The sequence below is a fragment of the Sapajus apella genome, unplaced genomic scaffold, assembly GCF_009761245.1.
Source record: "Sapajus apella isolate SASKATOON/1434 unplaced genomic scaffold, GSC_monkey_1.0 scaffold48, whole genome shotgun sequence".
Taxonomy (NCBI): domain Eukaryota; kingdom Metazoa; phylum Chordata; class Mammalia; order Primates; family Cebidae; genus Sapajus; species Sapajus apella.
The window spans coordinates 14,980,094-14,996,356 of record NW_022436988.1 but is presented as its reverse complement, the minus strand read 5'-3'; the positions used below and the strand labels follow the sequence as shown (position 1 = coordinate 14,996,356).

General features: G+C 51.0%; 1 protein-coding gene across 2 annotated transcripts in view; it reads left to right on the top strand.

The window, feature by feature from the left end:
* Positions 1-14,863, top strand: part of AXIN2 (axin 2) — a 33,315-nt gene extending 18,452 nt beyond the window's left edge. Inside the window, exons 4-11 of one of the 2 annotated variants that reach the window (XM_032242013.1) lie at positions 1,655-1,757; positions 4,830-4,970; positions 5,520-6,028; positions 6,287-6,481; positions 6,799-7,032; positions 7,634-7,729; positions 9,275-9,442; positions 13,357-14,863. In XM_032242013.1, coding sequence (XP_032097904.1) covers positions 1,655-1,757; positions 4,830-4,970; positions 5,520-6,028; positions 6,287-6,481; positions 6,799-7,032; positions 7,634-7,729; positions 9,275-9,442; positions 13,357-13,483 — 1,573 coding nt within the window. In that variant the 3' untranslated portion in view covers positions 13,484-14,863. The remainder of the gene's footprint in view (positions 1-1,654; positions 1,758-4,829; positions 4,971-5,519; positions 6,029-6,286; positions 6,482-6,798; positions 7,033-7,633; positions 7,730-9,274; positions 9,443-13,356) is intronic. The other variant, XM_032242014.1, reaches the window with a different exon arrangement.
* Positions 14,864-16,263: the final 1,400 nt, after the last annotated feature.

Below are 16,263 nucleotides of genomic sequence, written 5' to 3'. Positions count from 1 at the left end.
ACACTTGGGGTAAGTTGTTTTGGATACTGATCTCTCTCCTTAGCCTTCCCTACTCCCCTCAATGCAATTATCCTTTCTGCACTCCTTAGCCAAGGTTTGGTTAACATACATTGGTTCTTTGATTAACTGGAATCTTCACTGTCCCATGTGGCCCTGTTTTCTCACCTAGTCGGCAGGCTTCCTGAAAATGCAGCTACCTTAGAATTCCAGGGTATTTCAGATAAGGAGCTAGAGGTTGACCAGTTACTCCTGGCTGTTCCCCGGGTAGTTTTAGACATTGCTAATTTTCACCTTTCACCTACTCCTGATGATCCTAAGGCTTTTTTCTTCTGCCCTATGATGAACCAAACACTAGGGAAAGGGAAGTAGCCAAACACCCAATTGCGATAATTACAGCCTCCAAGTATGATTCATTATGAAAATGTTTGCACCCTGAGGCTTTTGTAAACAAGTGGTCTCCCTACGGGACATCAATAGGAAAACAGTCACACCTTGACAATTCTACTGTTTTTAAGAAGGAAATTCTTTTTTGGAAAAAATCATGGCAACTCTGGGTCACGGTTGTAGTGAACACTAGCTGGAGTGTAGGCTTGCTTTTTAAAGATTCTTCCACTTGTTAATGTTTTGTTTTTAAAAATATAATGATGAAGGACATAGGGGCCCATACTTCTTCATGTCTTTGCCCAAAGGTCACTTTCTCAATGAGGACTTCGTTGATACCCACTCCCCCCCAACCCCGCCAGTGATTCTCCTTTTCCTGCTGTGTTTTTATTCACCATATATACCACTAACATACCATGTTTTATTTTGCTCATTGCCTGTGCCTCCCCATTAGAATATAAACTTCAGGAGGGCAGCTGTTTGAATTATGTATTCACTTTGTCTTCTGCTCTGCTGCCTAGTGCCTAGGACAAGGTCTGGCACATAGTAGGTGCTAAAATTTTTAAATGAATTGCACAGACCACCACACAGTAGGGGCTTTTCTCTTCATGCCCACATTGGTCATGTGCCTTTGAGAATTTGTTGGTTGGGGCTGGCAGGGTTTGGAGCTAAGGGGCCAAAATGTTTGTTATATATTCTTTTTATTAATTAACCTGTGGTGGTTTATAAAAAGAATACATTTGGAAGTGACTGAAGGGTTGACTTGGAGAGTCACGCACACTTTACTATTGCCTGACTTAGCTCTCTGTAGGTTTGGTCCTTATCCTACAACTTTTCTGCCCTGGTCCTCTCTGTAAGGCACTGGTTCCTGGTTTGAGGCGGTGGCAACAAGACTGCTAGGAGGACCACTGTGGCCTGAGAATCTCCTACTCTTGGGGTACCTGTAAAACAGGGGAGCCCTTGCTCTGGGCTGGCTGGAGTATAACCCCGATCTAAGACAATAGCCCAAGAGATGAGCCTTCCAGGTTCTTTCCAAGTAGATGCTCCTGCATCCGAGGGAGCCAAGTTTTCATAGATCATTGATGGGCAGGATTTAAATTTGATACTGGGTGGATCCTTACCTGTGGGAGCACTGATGGTATCTGGAGACATGTGACACTCCTGTGGAAGCAGGGGGCCCTGTTGGCGGGATCTCAAGATGGCATATGAGAGTAGCCCATGTGCTGAAAGCATCCTCGTAAGCCTGTGGATTCTGTCTTTTCCTTTCCCTTAGAGATGGAATTCCTCCTTATCGTGTGGGGAGTAAGAAACAGCTCCAGAGAGAAATGCATCGCAGTGTGAAGGCCAATGGCCAAGTGTCTCTACCTCATTTCCCGGTGAGTACAGTCTGGAACGAGGAGGCAGCTGTTTTTTCTGCCACGTTGAGTCCTAAAGAAAAGGAAGGGGAGGTGGAAGGGGGAAGGTATAGGAAAGGTAGAAAAGAGCAGTACCTAAGGTCACCTAGGGCAAAGAGAGAGAAAAGACCTGAACAATAGACACTACATGGTTTTTGGGGTTGTGATGTTGAGCACAGTGACATGATTATGAGGTATCAGTCAGTTTTGCTATAAAGGAATAACTGGAGCTGAGTAATTTATAAAGAAAGGAGGTTTATGGCCGGCCTGGTGTGGTGGCTCACACCTGTAATCCCAGCACTTTGGGAGGCCGAGGCGGGCAGATCACGAGGTCAGGAGATGGAGACTGTCCTGGCTAACACGGTGAAACCATCTTTACCAAAAATGCAAAGATAAGCCAGGTGTGGTGGTGCGTGCCTGTAATCCCAGCTACTCGGGAGGCTGAGGCAGGAGAATCGCTTGAACCTAGCAGGCGGAGGCTGTGGCGAGTCGAGATCGTGCCACTGCACTCCAGCCTAGGCGACACAGCAAGTCTCCCATTTCAAAGAAAAGAAAAGAGGTTTTGGTTCACAGATCTGCAGGCTGTACGAGAAGCATGGCGCCAACATCTGCTTCTGGTGAGGGTTTTGGGGAGCTTCCAATCATAATGGAAAGGGGAAGGGGAACCCCTCTGTAACATAGGGAGAGAAGCAGCAAGCTGGGGTTTGGGAGGTGGGCGGTGCCATGTTCTTTCAGACAACCATCTCGTGAACAGGGAAAACTTGCTCATCATTGCAGGGAGGGCACCAAGCACCCAACACCTCCCACTAGGCCCACTTCCAACATTGGGGATCATATTTCAACATGAGATTTGGGGGGGACCAACATCCAAACTGTATCAGAGGTTCAGTGACCTATTTTTGAACCTTTACGTTTTCTGAATTCAAAAAAAAGTTCCCTATGAGAAAGAAATGGAAGCACTTCTTTCCCTGAAACCAAGAAATGCTAGATGATCCATGCTTCTCTACAGCTTGGTGAGCTCACTGTATTTTCCACTGGAATGGAAGCCTTCTGAGGGGAGGGAGTTTTATCTTTTCTGTTAACTTGGGTATCCACAGAGACTAGAACAGTATCTGACACATCATAGGTGCTCAATAAAGATTGAATGAATAAGGCACCTCTGTCCGCTTGGGACATTCTCTTCTTGTGTCAACCACAGGACTCCAAAACTTTTAGTCGCTGATTTTAGCCATCCATTTATCTACTGACTTGACCATTTCTCCTCCTGGCTTCTGAAGCCCTGGTGGAGGGTAGCTGTTTCTCCCCAACCCCAAACTTGGCCTAGTACCTGCTGGTGAGTCTGTGCCTATCAAATGCCGAATGAACGGGGTGTTTAGAAGTGAGGATCTCCTGAGCAGCTTCTTCCTGTGACTGAGATGGTGGATAAAGGGCTTTTCTGGGACCTCTCCATTTATTTCCATGTCTCCTAAAGCAGCAAGCACATGGCTATACTCAAGAGAACTTCCCTGTCTACATTCCCATTTTACGGCTGTGCTGTTGACAATACCCTCAGACCCAGGTTGCAGACACTCTTCTTTGAGGAGGGGAGGAAAGCACCCAGCTCACAGCAGGTGTTTATGAATCCTTCCTGGCAGCTTCAGAGTCCAATCGGTCTGTCCCAATCGGTCTGTCCCATTATATTGTGTTTAAAAACTTAACACATTGAATTGCGAATCCCATGTTGCCTTAGTACACAAACTATAACTCTTCTCGGAAAGCTCCTCACACAGGCAAGGGCAGACTTACCTTCTTTTAAAATTAGCATATTAAAATTGGTTTTCTGGGAACCTCTAGCATCCCCTCCCACCATAGATTACAAGTATTGAAGACATACTATTATTGTTTTTTTTTGATTGGGGAATATGTGCGTTAACAAAGAAAAGTTCTATCGCCCAAGCTTGTAAATTAGATGATTTTGTCCTGGGGTGTGCCAATCGACTTTCTCCATCAGGCAGCGCTTTGATCGGGGGCTGTGTGACAATGGCCACCTACACAGAAGCCTTTCTCTCCCCTCTCAGTTTCTACAGCTAAATGGTTGCTGTGGCGAGGCCCATCTTTTCAGCTGGGGGAGATGCTGGTCTTTACAAGTTAGCTTTCTGCTCCCCCCACCCCACCCCAAAGAAAGGAGGCAAGCAAGAGGGAGATTAGGAAGAAGGAGGTAGAACAAGTGGAGAGGTGGGGGGTTGGGTGGGGGGAGCGAGATGACAGGAAAAGGACAGAAAGCTGGGCAGCAGGGGTTCTCTCTGTTTGCTGCTTTTGGCAGGCATACTCGGTGCCTTTTTATATTCTGCACTTGATTTGGAGATGTTCCCTTTTCCCTTGATAGATCAGCTTCAGGCAGCCAAGCTCAGCAGTGTTCTGCTACTAGCCTGCAGCAGCTTTCTTCATTTTCTGTACAAAGAGAGAGGGAGGAGGGAAGGAGAAAAACGAGGGAGATCGAGGACAGTGTTGAGACAACACCACCTCAAAGGTGCGCAGTGTGCGGCCAGGAAATAAATTACCACTTCTTCTCTGATCCAGGCCGTTTGACTCCCTTTCCCCCCCACCTTTCCTCCCTCCCACCTCCTTTCCAATCTTACTTTTTTAAATTTTCAACTCCCTTCTGTTTAGATTCTACTTTTTATTCCTTGAGTTGGTCTCTCCCCTCCCCACCTCAGAGGGCTGCTTTTTTTTTTTTTTTTTTTTTTTTTTGATGTTTGACAACAGTCTTTGAAGATTTTCTACTTCAGAGTAGCTACTGATGGGCTGGTTGTACTACAGAGAGAACAAGCAGGGCCTCTCGGAGTGCGACCAACTGCTCCTGCCCAAGGCAAACGCTGGTGGGGACCATGGCTCTCCATGAGGCCATGGCGCTAGCGCATATAAGTCCCAAGCAGCCCAGGCCGCTTTGCCATCCACTCGCCACCCGAGCATCGGTTTGCGGTGCGCAGCGCCTGGCGCGGGAAGCTCCGGCCAAGCCACTGCCTGCCCGGCGTGCTGAACGTGCCTCCTCCCTTTCCTTTCCACATCCAATAGAGAACCCACCGCCTGCCCAAGGAGATGACCCCCGTGGAACCCGCCACCTTTGCGGCTGAACTGATCTCGAGGCTGGAGAAGCTGAAACTGGAGCTGGAGAGCCGCCACAGCCTGGAGGAGCGCCTGCAGCAGATCCGAGAGGTAACGTGGCCTAAGCTTTCTCCCTGCTTCTGCCCGAGGGGTGCACGCACGTATGAGTGTGCGCGTGCGAATTGCATGAGGGCGTGCGCATGCGCATGGGGTTCTTTGCGCATGCGCTGCGCTGTGTAAGGATGTGCTCACGTGCGTGGGGTGAGCGCACATGTGTCTGGGTTACATGCGCATGCGTGTGGGTGTGTGCATGAGCCTGGGTTGTGTGTCCGTGAGCCTGGGTTGTGTGTGCGTGAGCCTGGGTTGTGTGCTCGTGTGTTTGGGTTGTCTGAAGGTGTGCGCATGCACCTGGGTTGCTTGCGTAGGTAGGTGGGTTGCGTGGGGGGTGTGTGCATGCGTGTGGGTTGCGTGCGAGTGTGCGGGTTCCATGAGGATGTGCGCATGTGCATGGGTTGCGTGCGGGTGTGCACGTAGGCGTGGCTGTGGGCGTGCACATGGGTGTGCGTGCTCCTGCATATGGGGCCGAATGTTGCAACCCCAGGGCCTCAGGGACCCTCCTGCTTTCTGGGTCACTTCCCCTTCTGACGTCTTCCCTTTCAGGATGAAGAGAAGGAGGGCTCCGAGCTTACACTCAGTTCGCGGGAGGGGGCACCCACGCAGCACCCCCTCTCCCTACTGCCTTCCGGCAGCTACGAGGAGGACCCGCAGACGATCCTGGACGACCACCTGTCCAGGGTCCTTAAGACCCCTGGCTGCCAGTCCCCGGGCGTAGGCCGCTACAGTCCCCGCTCGCGCTCCCCGGACCACCACCACCACCACCCGCAGTACTACTCCCTGCTGCCGCCTGGTGGTAAGCTGCCTCCCGCCGCCGCCTCACCAGGCGCCTGCCCCCTCCTCGGGGGCAAGGGCTTTGTGACCAAGCAGACGACGAAGCATGTCCACCACCACTACATCCACCACCACGCAGTCCCCAAGACCAAGGAGGAGATCGAGGCGGAGGCCACGCAGCGGGTTCACTGCTTCTGCCCCGGGGGCTCTGAGTATTACTGCTACTCGAAATGCAAAAGCCACTCTAAGGCTCCGGAAACCATGCCTGGCGAGCAGTTTGGGTAAGTGCTGGGCAGACCGCAGTGTCCTGTGTGGGGCTTGTCTCCCAGCCAGGTCCCTGGGCAGGTGTGAGGTGGGAGCCACATCACAGGCATTTAGTTTCTAAGAGGGTGGCAGAGGGCACGGCCGGGTGAGGGTGTGGGGAGCAGGTGCATGGGTCTTTCGTGTCATCGCCCCGTGCTTGCTGCATTATCTGATTCTAGGAGTCCCGGAGATTTAACCAGGTCTCTGGGTTGGGTGTGGTTCTTGGTTCCCCACAGCGGCAGCAGAGGCAGTACTTTGCCCAAACGCAATGGGAAAGGCACGGAGCCTGGCCTGGCTCTGCCCGCCAGGGAAGGAGGGGCCCCCGGCGGAGCCGGGGCCCTGCAGCTTCCCCGGGAGGAAGGAGACAGGTCGCAGGATGTCTGGCAGTGGATGCTGGAGAGTGAGCGGCAGAGCAAGCCCAAGCCCCATAGGTAAACACCGCTTGCCGCCCCTGCGGCCGCGAGGGTCATGGGCACTCAGTACGGAGGTATTGTGGGAATGGCTATTTTTGCAGTCTGCCGAATACAAATGTGACTGTTTGCTCCTGCCATCTTAATATTAAACGTAGGACTGAGCAGACCACAAAAATGTCATGTTTTGGCACTGACCCCTGTTCGTGTTATGGTAGTTATTTTTTTTCTTCTCTCTCTCTGAGCAGAATAGACAAGTTTCTATTGAAGTCACATTTTCCAGTTCTTCTAACCCAGTTTCTTTCCTTCTGTTTTCTCTCTGCTCATTCCTTGTTTAGTGCCCAAAGCACAAAAAAGGCCTACCCCTTGGAATCTGCCCGCTCGTCTCCGGGCGAACGAGCCAGCCGGCACCACCTGTGGGGGGGCAACAATGGGCACGCCCGCACTGCCCCCCGTGCCCACCTGTTCACCCAGGACCCTGCAATGCCTCCCCTGACCCCACCCAACACTCTGGCTCAACTGGAGGAGGCCTGTCGCAGGCTTGCTGAGGTGTCTAAGCCCCCAAAGCAGCGGTGAGTGGAAGTGAGGGGTGGTAGGTTGAGGCAGGGATTGGGTTTGAGTGGAGAAGGAGGTCTGTGGCTAATGGGGAGGGCCTCTTTTTCTGCCTGGGTTTCAAACCCTTCCAAGAGAGAAAGAATTACTTCTGGATGAGTAAGAGTCTCCTTTCCAGCTTCTAGAAATTGTTTCCTTCAGTTAATGCTCATTCTACCAGAGTCAAGCCAGAATCTGTTAGGCGAGTTATGCCTAGGTTTGGGAGCATGAATTTGAGTAATTCCTTACAAATCCCATTTCTTACTAATGTCTTGATTGTTTAAGGCTGGCTAGCTGAGCGGGTAAGAAGCCATAAGGTTGGCGGATCAGGAGCCCTCAGCCCTTTACTGGAGTGGAGAGTGTCCCATGCCAGGCTCCCTGAGGGGCATAGAATGGCTATCCCAAGACATCTTCCTGGCCTCTTCAGCCACTTTTAACCCAGGGACTTGGTTGGGTCTCAATAGGGATGGAAGTCAGGTTCGTGTCTCTTCAAGAGGCCAAAGAGTAATTTTCTGTCAGCTCCTCAACTGCTCTGGGGACAATAGTGCACCTCTAAATCCCTCACCCTGGCTGTGTCCTCAGGTGCTGCATGGCCAGTCAGCAGAGGGACAGGAGTCACTCGGCCGCTGTTCAGGTGGGAGCCACGCCCTTCTCCAATCCAAGCCTGGCTCCAGAAGAGTGAGTGTCTTTATCTGGCATAATGAGATCTGCTGAGTGGTTTATGTTTCAGAGTATTTGCTGTCTGGAGTTTGATTTTTATGAAAATTTTTTTGGTATTTAAAATCACTTTGATTTTTAGTGCTAGTGATGAGGAACAGTAAACATAGATGTCGCCATCCATGGGAAAACCTGTCCTACCGAGAGATGCGTCATAGCAAAAGTTTTTCTGGTCATAGGCAAATCAAAAACTGGGACACGAAGCCATTAGCAGAAGGTTAGAAGGGACCTCAAATTCAGCCGGAAAAGTTGCTCCATTCAACTTGCAAGTTAGTAGCACTGGAAACATTTGTCACCCCTGAGCAGAAAGATCATTCTCCACTGTGGCAGAGATGGTCAGAGACCATCCTTGTGTTTTCGCTTGGGGAAGTTGGGCAGTGATTCTATTGTAAATTTAGTCTCTTTCAAAGTAGATTGAGAAGCCTGCTCAGTTTAATTACAGGGTGGCACAATTAAAAAGAAATCTGCTAAAGAGATCTAAAATGCTCTAAAGAAAGTTTTGTTTCTTAGTTTCTTCATCCTGAGCAATGAGCAATACTTGAAGTCCACAATAGGCCCCCCGCCCTGGACCCTGGACGCTTTCATTGTTTTAATTGGTTGACCGTAAGTGTATCAGCTGTCTGGGTCCGGCCCAGCTGCTTTTTTTCCTTTTTTTTTTTTTTTGAGACAGAATCCCGCTCTTCTGCCCAGGCTGGAATGCAGTGGCGCAATCTTGGCTCACTGCAACCTCTGCCTCCGAGGTTCAGTGATTCTCCTGCCTCAGCCTCTGGAGTAGCTGGGATTACAGGTGCCCGCCACCATGCCCAGCTCATTTTTTGTATTTTTAGTAGAGACGAGGTTTCACCATGTTGGCCAGACTGGTCTCAAACTCTTGGCCTCAAATGATCCGCCCACCTGAGCCTCCCAGAGTGCTGGGATTACAGGTGTGAGCCACCACGCCCAGCCAGCAGCTTTTTTTTCAAGCCACTCTGCAAACTCTCAGAACAAATGGGGACGTGAACATCACTGTGGGATAACCCCCGTTAGTTGTTCTCATTCTGCGAGAATAAGGGGTGGGCTTTAGACATTCGGAGTTCATGCCATCCTCAGGGCTGTCCTGCTCTGCTTTGTCTTCAGCACTGCCAGTCCAGGTGAGACCCAGCATCTCTGTGATAATTTCTCTTCTCTCATCTTCTTGAGGAAGTACCCCATGATGCTAAGCTGAAAGAGCCTGCTGTATGCCTTCCTTTGGTGGCAGTGGGGAAATGGTATCACTCTGTGTAGCCAAAAGGAAAGCATCCTTTTCTGCGTGCTCCATGCAAAGTGTGTGGGGTTGGCCTGCGTATCCCCCAGAGCTGGCTGCCTCTGGGATGTAGGGCTCTGCCCCAGCCCCCACTTGGGGCTTACAACTGCAGCCCTAGCTTTCAGCTACCCTGCCACTTGTGCACATGTGTGCACGTTTGTGTTTGCTTTAGATATGTGTCTGCTTTAAAATGCTGAACTTGTTCCACTCTGTCTTATTTTCAGTCACAAAGAGCCAAAGAAGCTGGCAGGTGTCCATGCGCTCCAGGCCAGTGAGTTGGTTGTCACTTACTTTTTCTGTGGGGAAGAAATTCCATACCGGAGGATGCTGAAGGCTCAGAGTTTGACCCTGGGCCACTTTAAAGAGCAGCTCAGCAAAAAGGGAAATTATAGGTAAGAGTCCTGTGGCTTTTTTCTGCTCTGTTTGTTTGCTCAGAACCAAGAGCCAGAGCTTGGAGCCGCTCCCCTGGTTGAGCAGACCTGGGCGGGGCAGGGCAGGAGGGGGCTGTGCAGGCGCTGGGGGAGGCTGCCGGTGACAAGGAGGCTCCTTCTCATTTCCTCTCTCCCTTCACCACCAGCAGCAATGATGAAGCAGCAGCTGCAAGAGGGAGGCTGCGTGGAGGGTTCTCTGGGGACCTGGCCATTTCCACCAGGTGAACCAGATTGAGGAGAAAAGGAGTATCTCAATAGGGATGGAAGTCAGGTTCGTGTCTCTTCAGGAGGCCAAAGAGTAATTTTCTGTCAGCTCCTCAACTGCTCTGGGGACAACAGTGCACCTCTAAATCCCTCACCCTGGCTGTGTCTTGGCTTTGTCTTTGCTCCAACAGGAAGAGAGGGGCTCAGGCTACCCTGCAGAGGCTTTACTCGCAATGGAGCAGCCCTTGGGTGAGCAGGGTGGGAGGAGGAAAAAGAGGGACAGGCACACTTGATTAGGAGGAGGGAGTAGAAGCATGGCTCTTCTGCCTCCGGTTTAGGAGAGACCCCCACATTGAAGGCTCCAAATAGTCAGAGGCCCTGGCTGGGAAAAGTCAGCAGTGTTTTTCTTAGCCTGCCTTTCCACCTGGAGAGCTGCCTCCCTGGTTTTTATGGGCCATTTGAAGCAGGGATGCGCTTTTGTCCATAACTAAGAAGGGGCTGGACCTGCGGGTGGGCACAGGGTGAATAGGGCAGGCTCTTCTTCCTGCCCTGGGCCTCACTGCCTTCTCCCCTGCAGGGGCCTCAGGAAGGGAATTTCCGGGCCTCCTTACCTTGTCTGCAAAGTGGACAGAGGTGCCCTGGAGAAGGTCCACGCTGACCTTTTAGGCCCTTGAGAGGATTCAGGAGCTGAGAATGAGGGCCAGCCCTAGGCCACTTCTGCATCTGTTGATCACTTTCCTGGTAATGAGCAGGTGATGGCTCTGCCTCAGTTCACCCGGGCCCTCCCTTAGCCCTCTCCATGGCCTGTAGCTCAAGAGAACATGTAGATTCTGCTCCAGTTCTGTCTCAGCTTTAGGGCTTCAGGCCAGGACCAGAGTGAGATAGGGACACATTAGTTTAAGGAGGTGCTTGCTCTGGGGTCTACACTGAGAGTTCCACCTCCTCAGCTGTGTGCTGCAGGCCGGTGCGGGACCGCAACCCATGCCCAGTAGGCTTTAACCCAGTGCTGCCACCATAGCCAGGGGTGTGAGTGGAGAACTCTGACTAGCACTTAGTAACCTGCCAGGTGGGCACGGGCTCCTGGATGTGGGCGAGTCACCTGTGGGCTCTGAGACACCCTCCCCTCTAGATCAGGCCCTGTGGAGTTTCACCAGCCACCTTCATCTGGGAGTGAGTTTGGGCAGGGGCTGGATTCTCTTCGCAGCGGGGTGGGTGGAGGTTGGACTGAGCCCCTGGAGGTGATTGACCAGCAGGGTGTGTCGCTGGTCAATTCCCCTTTTACACCTGGGCAGAAACAATTGTGAAAAGGTGTCAAGGGGATGGGGGATAGGCCTGGGTGCTGCTGCTGCTGCTGCTTTTATCTTGAAAAGACACAAGGTGAAGCTAATTACACAAGTGTGTCCCTCTGGGGATTCACTTGGATTTTGGCTTTGTCTTGGCTGGACTTGGAGAGGAGCTGCAGGTGACCCCGGGAGAGAAGCCTGTGGCGCTGGCAGAGGCGTGCAGGGAAGGTGCCTCCTTCAGCGGCTCTGGCCACCACATCTGGCTCTGATTTTTTTTTTTTTTTTTCCTAAGGCACAGTTAATAAGCCTGGCTTTGAAGCCCTCCCTCCCCTCTAATGCACAAAGACTTGTACAAATGGTCAACTCTCAAAGACTCTCAAATTCTTTCCTGATTGGATCAGGCTGTGGGAAGGCCCTCCTAGCCGTCTTATCTCTGCAGGGCCAGAGCTGGACTCAGTGCCCTCCCGGGGGGATAGGGACACAGGGTGTCACGTCTCACCCTCTCAGCAGGGCTAGTGCTTCGACATCTCAATTTGTACAAATACATCCCCCCACCCTTCAAAAAAGTAAAAAAAGACCCAGTGAGGTTGGGGCTGTGGGGCAGGGGTGGGAGGTGGGGGACCTGGGATGCGTTGAGTAATCTCAACATGGCAGGAGTTCAAAAAGCAAACAGGCCCTTCAGACATGCCAGATGCTATTGGTGCCAGATGTCAGAAGAAAGCAAAGTTTGCCACATAAAGCATGTTGCAGTGGAAAAGCCAGTTTCTTGGAGAAAATGAGGGCAGTGCAGTGTGTTTGAAGTCCTGGGGGTGGGGCCGAGAGAATGTGGCCTCTCTCCTCTCTGGAGGAGGTTGCAATTATGTAAAAGGTCGCCTCGTGTTTGCTCAGACATGCTGTGAAAGCCCAACTTGGTAAACCCCGGAGGGGTCGTTGGAGCTGGGGCCAAAGGGGTCTGATGGAGGGTGGCGTTGAGATTTGAGCCTCGTTTTTGGAAAAGTGACTCCCCCCACTGTCCCGGGTCTCCTGTGCACAGGGCCCCTCCCTATTTTCTCACTGTCTCCTCTCAGGCTCCCCTGAGAATTTTGACCCCTTGGCATGGAGCGTCTTCAGCGCTGCCCAGTCAGAGCCATGCCGTTGTTCACCCTAATGCATTAGCTGGGTCAGGAATGCTAAAAACAAAGAACCTTGACTGAACCCAGCTGTTCACTGTATTTAGCCTTATCTCCTACAAAAGTATTTGGCTTGCCTTTATTAAAGAGGAAAAAAGTGGAGTTCTAACCAAGGGGAGTTAATTTTTTTCTTTTTAAAGAGAAAAGACAAAAACAAAGCCCAACCATAACCCTGAGACACAATTAAATGTTTGAAAGGTTCTCCCATCCCCCCAGGGGACTGTGACCTTCCCTCTGTGAGTGGCCTTTATGGGCTGGAAATGACAGCTTGCAGGGGCAAGTTTAATCCCTCTGAGAGGTCTCCCTTGGCTGGGGACAGGGAAGGAAGAGGCCCTTGCTTAATTTCCTCAGAAGGGGTTTGGGGGTGGGCCTGGCCTGAGAGGACGCTCCTAGGGAGAGGCCAGGCATTTGCATCTGTACAATTAAACAGCCTCAGAAGAAAGAGCGCTGGGGAGGGATAAAAGGAGTCTTTAATCAACGGGCATAATAGAAGGGCCTTTGGTGTTTGACCCTGGAGGGGTGGGATGGGAGAAGAGGCATGGAAATGGGGAGGAGAGGGGAGGGCATCATGGGCCAGTGCCAGCTGTTGGACCCTGGGAAGCTGCGCCGGGCTGGCTGGCTTTTCTCGTGTGGCTGTGCCAGGGCCATCCAGGAGCATTGCACTTGGGCCCTGAAGGATGGGAAGGCTGAGAGGCCGCGGGACTGCATAGCTATCGGGAAGTCTCGCAGACCTCGGCAGGTTCCGGCTCTCCAGGTGGCAGGTTCAGGATGGCTGAACCTGGAGATAAGTCTGGAGTCTCTTTGAAGGACCCGCTTGGCTGCTACTGCAAAGGAACTGCAGGCATTTGTCCTTCCCTCCCGCCCCCCACCCCACCCCACTGCTGAAAAAGTCTGGGAGAGAAAGCAGCAGCTCTGCTCTTCACAGTGTATGTGTGTCAGGAGCAGCAGAGGCACTGGGCAGAGGATTGCAGGTGGCAGGCCCAGCCCAGACTGCTGCTCACAGCGTGCCCCGCCTTCATCATCTCAGCCCACCTGCTTCGTGCAGTCTGGCCAGTCGCAGCTGCCGACTTAAAGCAGATGTGGGCAGGCAGCGTACGTGCACGCCTGCCATACCTAGTAGATTCCTAGGATACCTCAGTCCTCCATGTTGGCATGCTTTGCTTTTCAACAATGTGGAAAATGCAGTTTACCAAGAAGCTTTTCTGGTATTCCTTTTAAGGTATTACTTCAAAAAAGCAAGCGATGAGTTTGCCTGTGGAGCAGTTTTTGAGGAGGTCTGGGACGACGAGACAGTGCTCCCGATGTATGAAGGCCGGATTCTGGGCAAAGTGGAGCGGATCGATTGAGCCTTTGGGGTCTGGCTTTGGTGAACTGCTGGAGCTGAAGCTCTTGTGACCCGTCTTGGCCGTCAGCAACTGCGACAAAACATTTTGAAGGAAAATTAAACCAATGAAGAAGACAAAGTCTAGGGGAGAATCGGCCAGTGGGCCTTCGGGAGGGTGGGGGGAGGTTTATTTTGATTATTCATGAGCTGGGTACTGACTGAGATAAGAAAAGCCTGAACTATTTATTAAAAACATGACCACTCTTGGCTATTGAAGATGCTGACTGTATTTGAGAGACGGCCATACATAATATATGACTTCCTGGGGATCTGAAATCCATAAACTAAGAGAAACTGTGTAGAGCTTACCTGAACAGGAATCCTTACTGATTATTTATAGAACAGCTGATTCCCCCATCCCCAGTTTATGGATATGCTGCTTTAAACTTGGAAGGGGGAAAGAGGAAGTTTTAATTGTTCTGACTTAAAACTTAGGAGTTGAGCTAGGAGTGCGTTCATGGTTTCTTCACTAAAAGAGGAATTACGCTTTGCACTACGTCTCTCCAAGTCAAGACAGACTTTTTAAAATGGTGCCCTACCATTGACACATGCAGAAATTGGTGCATTTTTTTTTCCCTATGCTGCTCTGTTTTGTCTTAAAGGTCTTGAGGGTTGACCATGTTGCGTCTCATCATCAGCATTTTGGGGGTTGTGTTGGATGGGGTGATCTGTTGCGGAGGAGGAGGCAGGGAACCTCACTCCTTGGGGCCCCAGGTTGATCCTGTGACTGAGGCTCCACTGCGGCTGAGGCCCGCCAGAGTCACTGCTGCGAGGTTCCAGCTGTGCTTTTGTGGAAATGACAGTTCCTTGGTCTTTTGGTTTTGGTTTTACATTAGTCATTGGACCACAGCCATTCAGGAACTACCCCTTGCCCCACAAAGAAACCAGCAGTTGTGGGGAGACCCAGCAGCACCTTTGCCCCAGACACCTTCATTTTGATGTTCGGGTTTTTGTGTTAAGTTAATCTGTACATTCTGTTTGCCATTGTTACTTGTACTAGACATCTGTATATAGTGTACGGCAAGAGAGTATTAATCCACTATCTCTAGTGCTCGACTTTCAATCAGTACAGTACCTGTACCTTGCACGGTCACCCGCTCCGTGCGTCGCCCTATATTGAGGGCTCAAGCTTTCCCTTGTTTTTTGAAAGGGGTTTATGTATAAATATATTTTATGCCTTTTTATTACAAGTCTTGTACTCAATGACTTTTGTCATGGCATTTTGTTCTACTTATACTGTAAATTATGCATTATAAAGAGTTCATTTAAGGAAAACTACTTGGTACAATAATTATTGTAATTAAGAGATGTAGCCTTTATTAAAATTTTATATTTTTCAAAACATGGGCCTTGTCTTTGAATCCCCAGGGTTGGAGCGGGGCCGAGGGGTTCTTTCATGTGTAGACACCTGTGCTTGATTGCCCACCTTGCCCAAGCCCGTCTCTGACCTTCAACCCTCACCTGATCCAGACCCGCCCGGAGGTTTTGTAAAATCATTTCCTCATATCACCTGTCTGCTGCCTGAGGCTTTTCTTGCCTTGGAGCTGGCTGTAGATAACATCTCCTTTTATCTACAGCCTGCTCCAAGGCAAGAGGAAGGTGGGGTCCTCTTCCCTCCACCAACTCCATTCAGCCTCTTCCTCCTAGACAGATTGTCTCCAGCTGGCCAGCTAGATGCAGGAACCAGGGGATGAGCTAAGGGTCTCCCAGGAGTATTTGTGTCGCAATAGGTGTCTCCCAGGTGAAAGCCCTTCAGCAGATGGTTTCATAGACCTGGAATGTCCACGTGGGGCCAATGCTCTTAGAACTCAAAGCTAGCCAGGCACTCTCCCCATTCTGGGAGCTGATCAACAAGACTGACTTTTTTTTTTTTTTTTTTTTTTTGAGGCAGAGTCTCACTCTGTCGCCCAGGTTGGAGTGCAGTGGTGTGATCTCAGCTCACTGAAGCCTCCTCCTACCGGCTTCAAGCAATTCTGCCTCTGCTTCCCAAGTAGCTGGGATTACAGGCACCTGCCACCATGCCCAGCTAATTTTTGTATTTTTAGTAGAGATGGCATTTCACCATATTGGATAGACTGGTCTCGAACTCTTGACCTCGTGATCTGCCTGCCTTGGCCTCCCAAAGTGCTGCGATTACAGGCATAAACTACCTCGCCCAGCCAACAAGGCTGACTGTTAATCCCATCTGACCATTTTATCCTGGACCATCGGTGAGGCTCAGGGCTGGTCGGGTGTCGGGAACATAGCAAGTAGGTGGTTCAGGAGGAGGTGACCAGGGCAGCTTCTGCACTGCTCATTGGACAGGTGTTCATATGTGGCTGGGGACCTCAGCAGGCAGGCAGTTGCCCACTCAACAAATGTGCCCTCCCTGTACCCAGAGCACTTGCCATGCCAGGCCATACTTCAGATCTGGGAAAGCAGGTCTTTTTAGTGGAGTCCTTGTTACCCTCCGAGAAGCCGAGGGTGTGAGGGCATCTGGTGAGAGGCTGGAGGACCTCTCTGATTCCTTGAACTGCCCCCTAACTAAGCAGGTTGCTGTCCCCTTCCCTCCTGGCTGGAATGGGGGCTCACACCAGGGTTTCCACCCACTTGAAGAATTGTAAGCTGCTTCCCAAGACGAAAGGATAGAGATGCAGCCTATTGTGTGTGGTGAGAATTGCGGTGTGTGGATGGCTTTTCTTCCTTTTCTTCCTTATCGTCAGGCCTCTTGACTGAGAGTAGTGAGGGTGGGGCTTGGGCCTC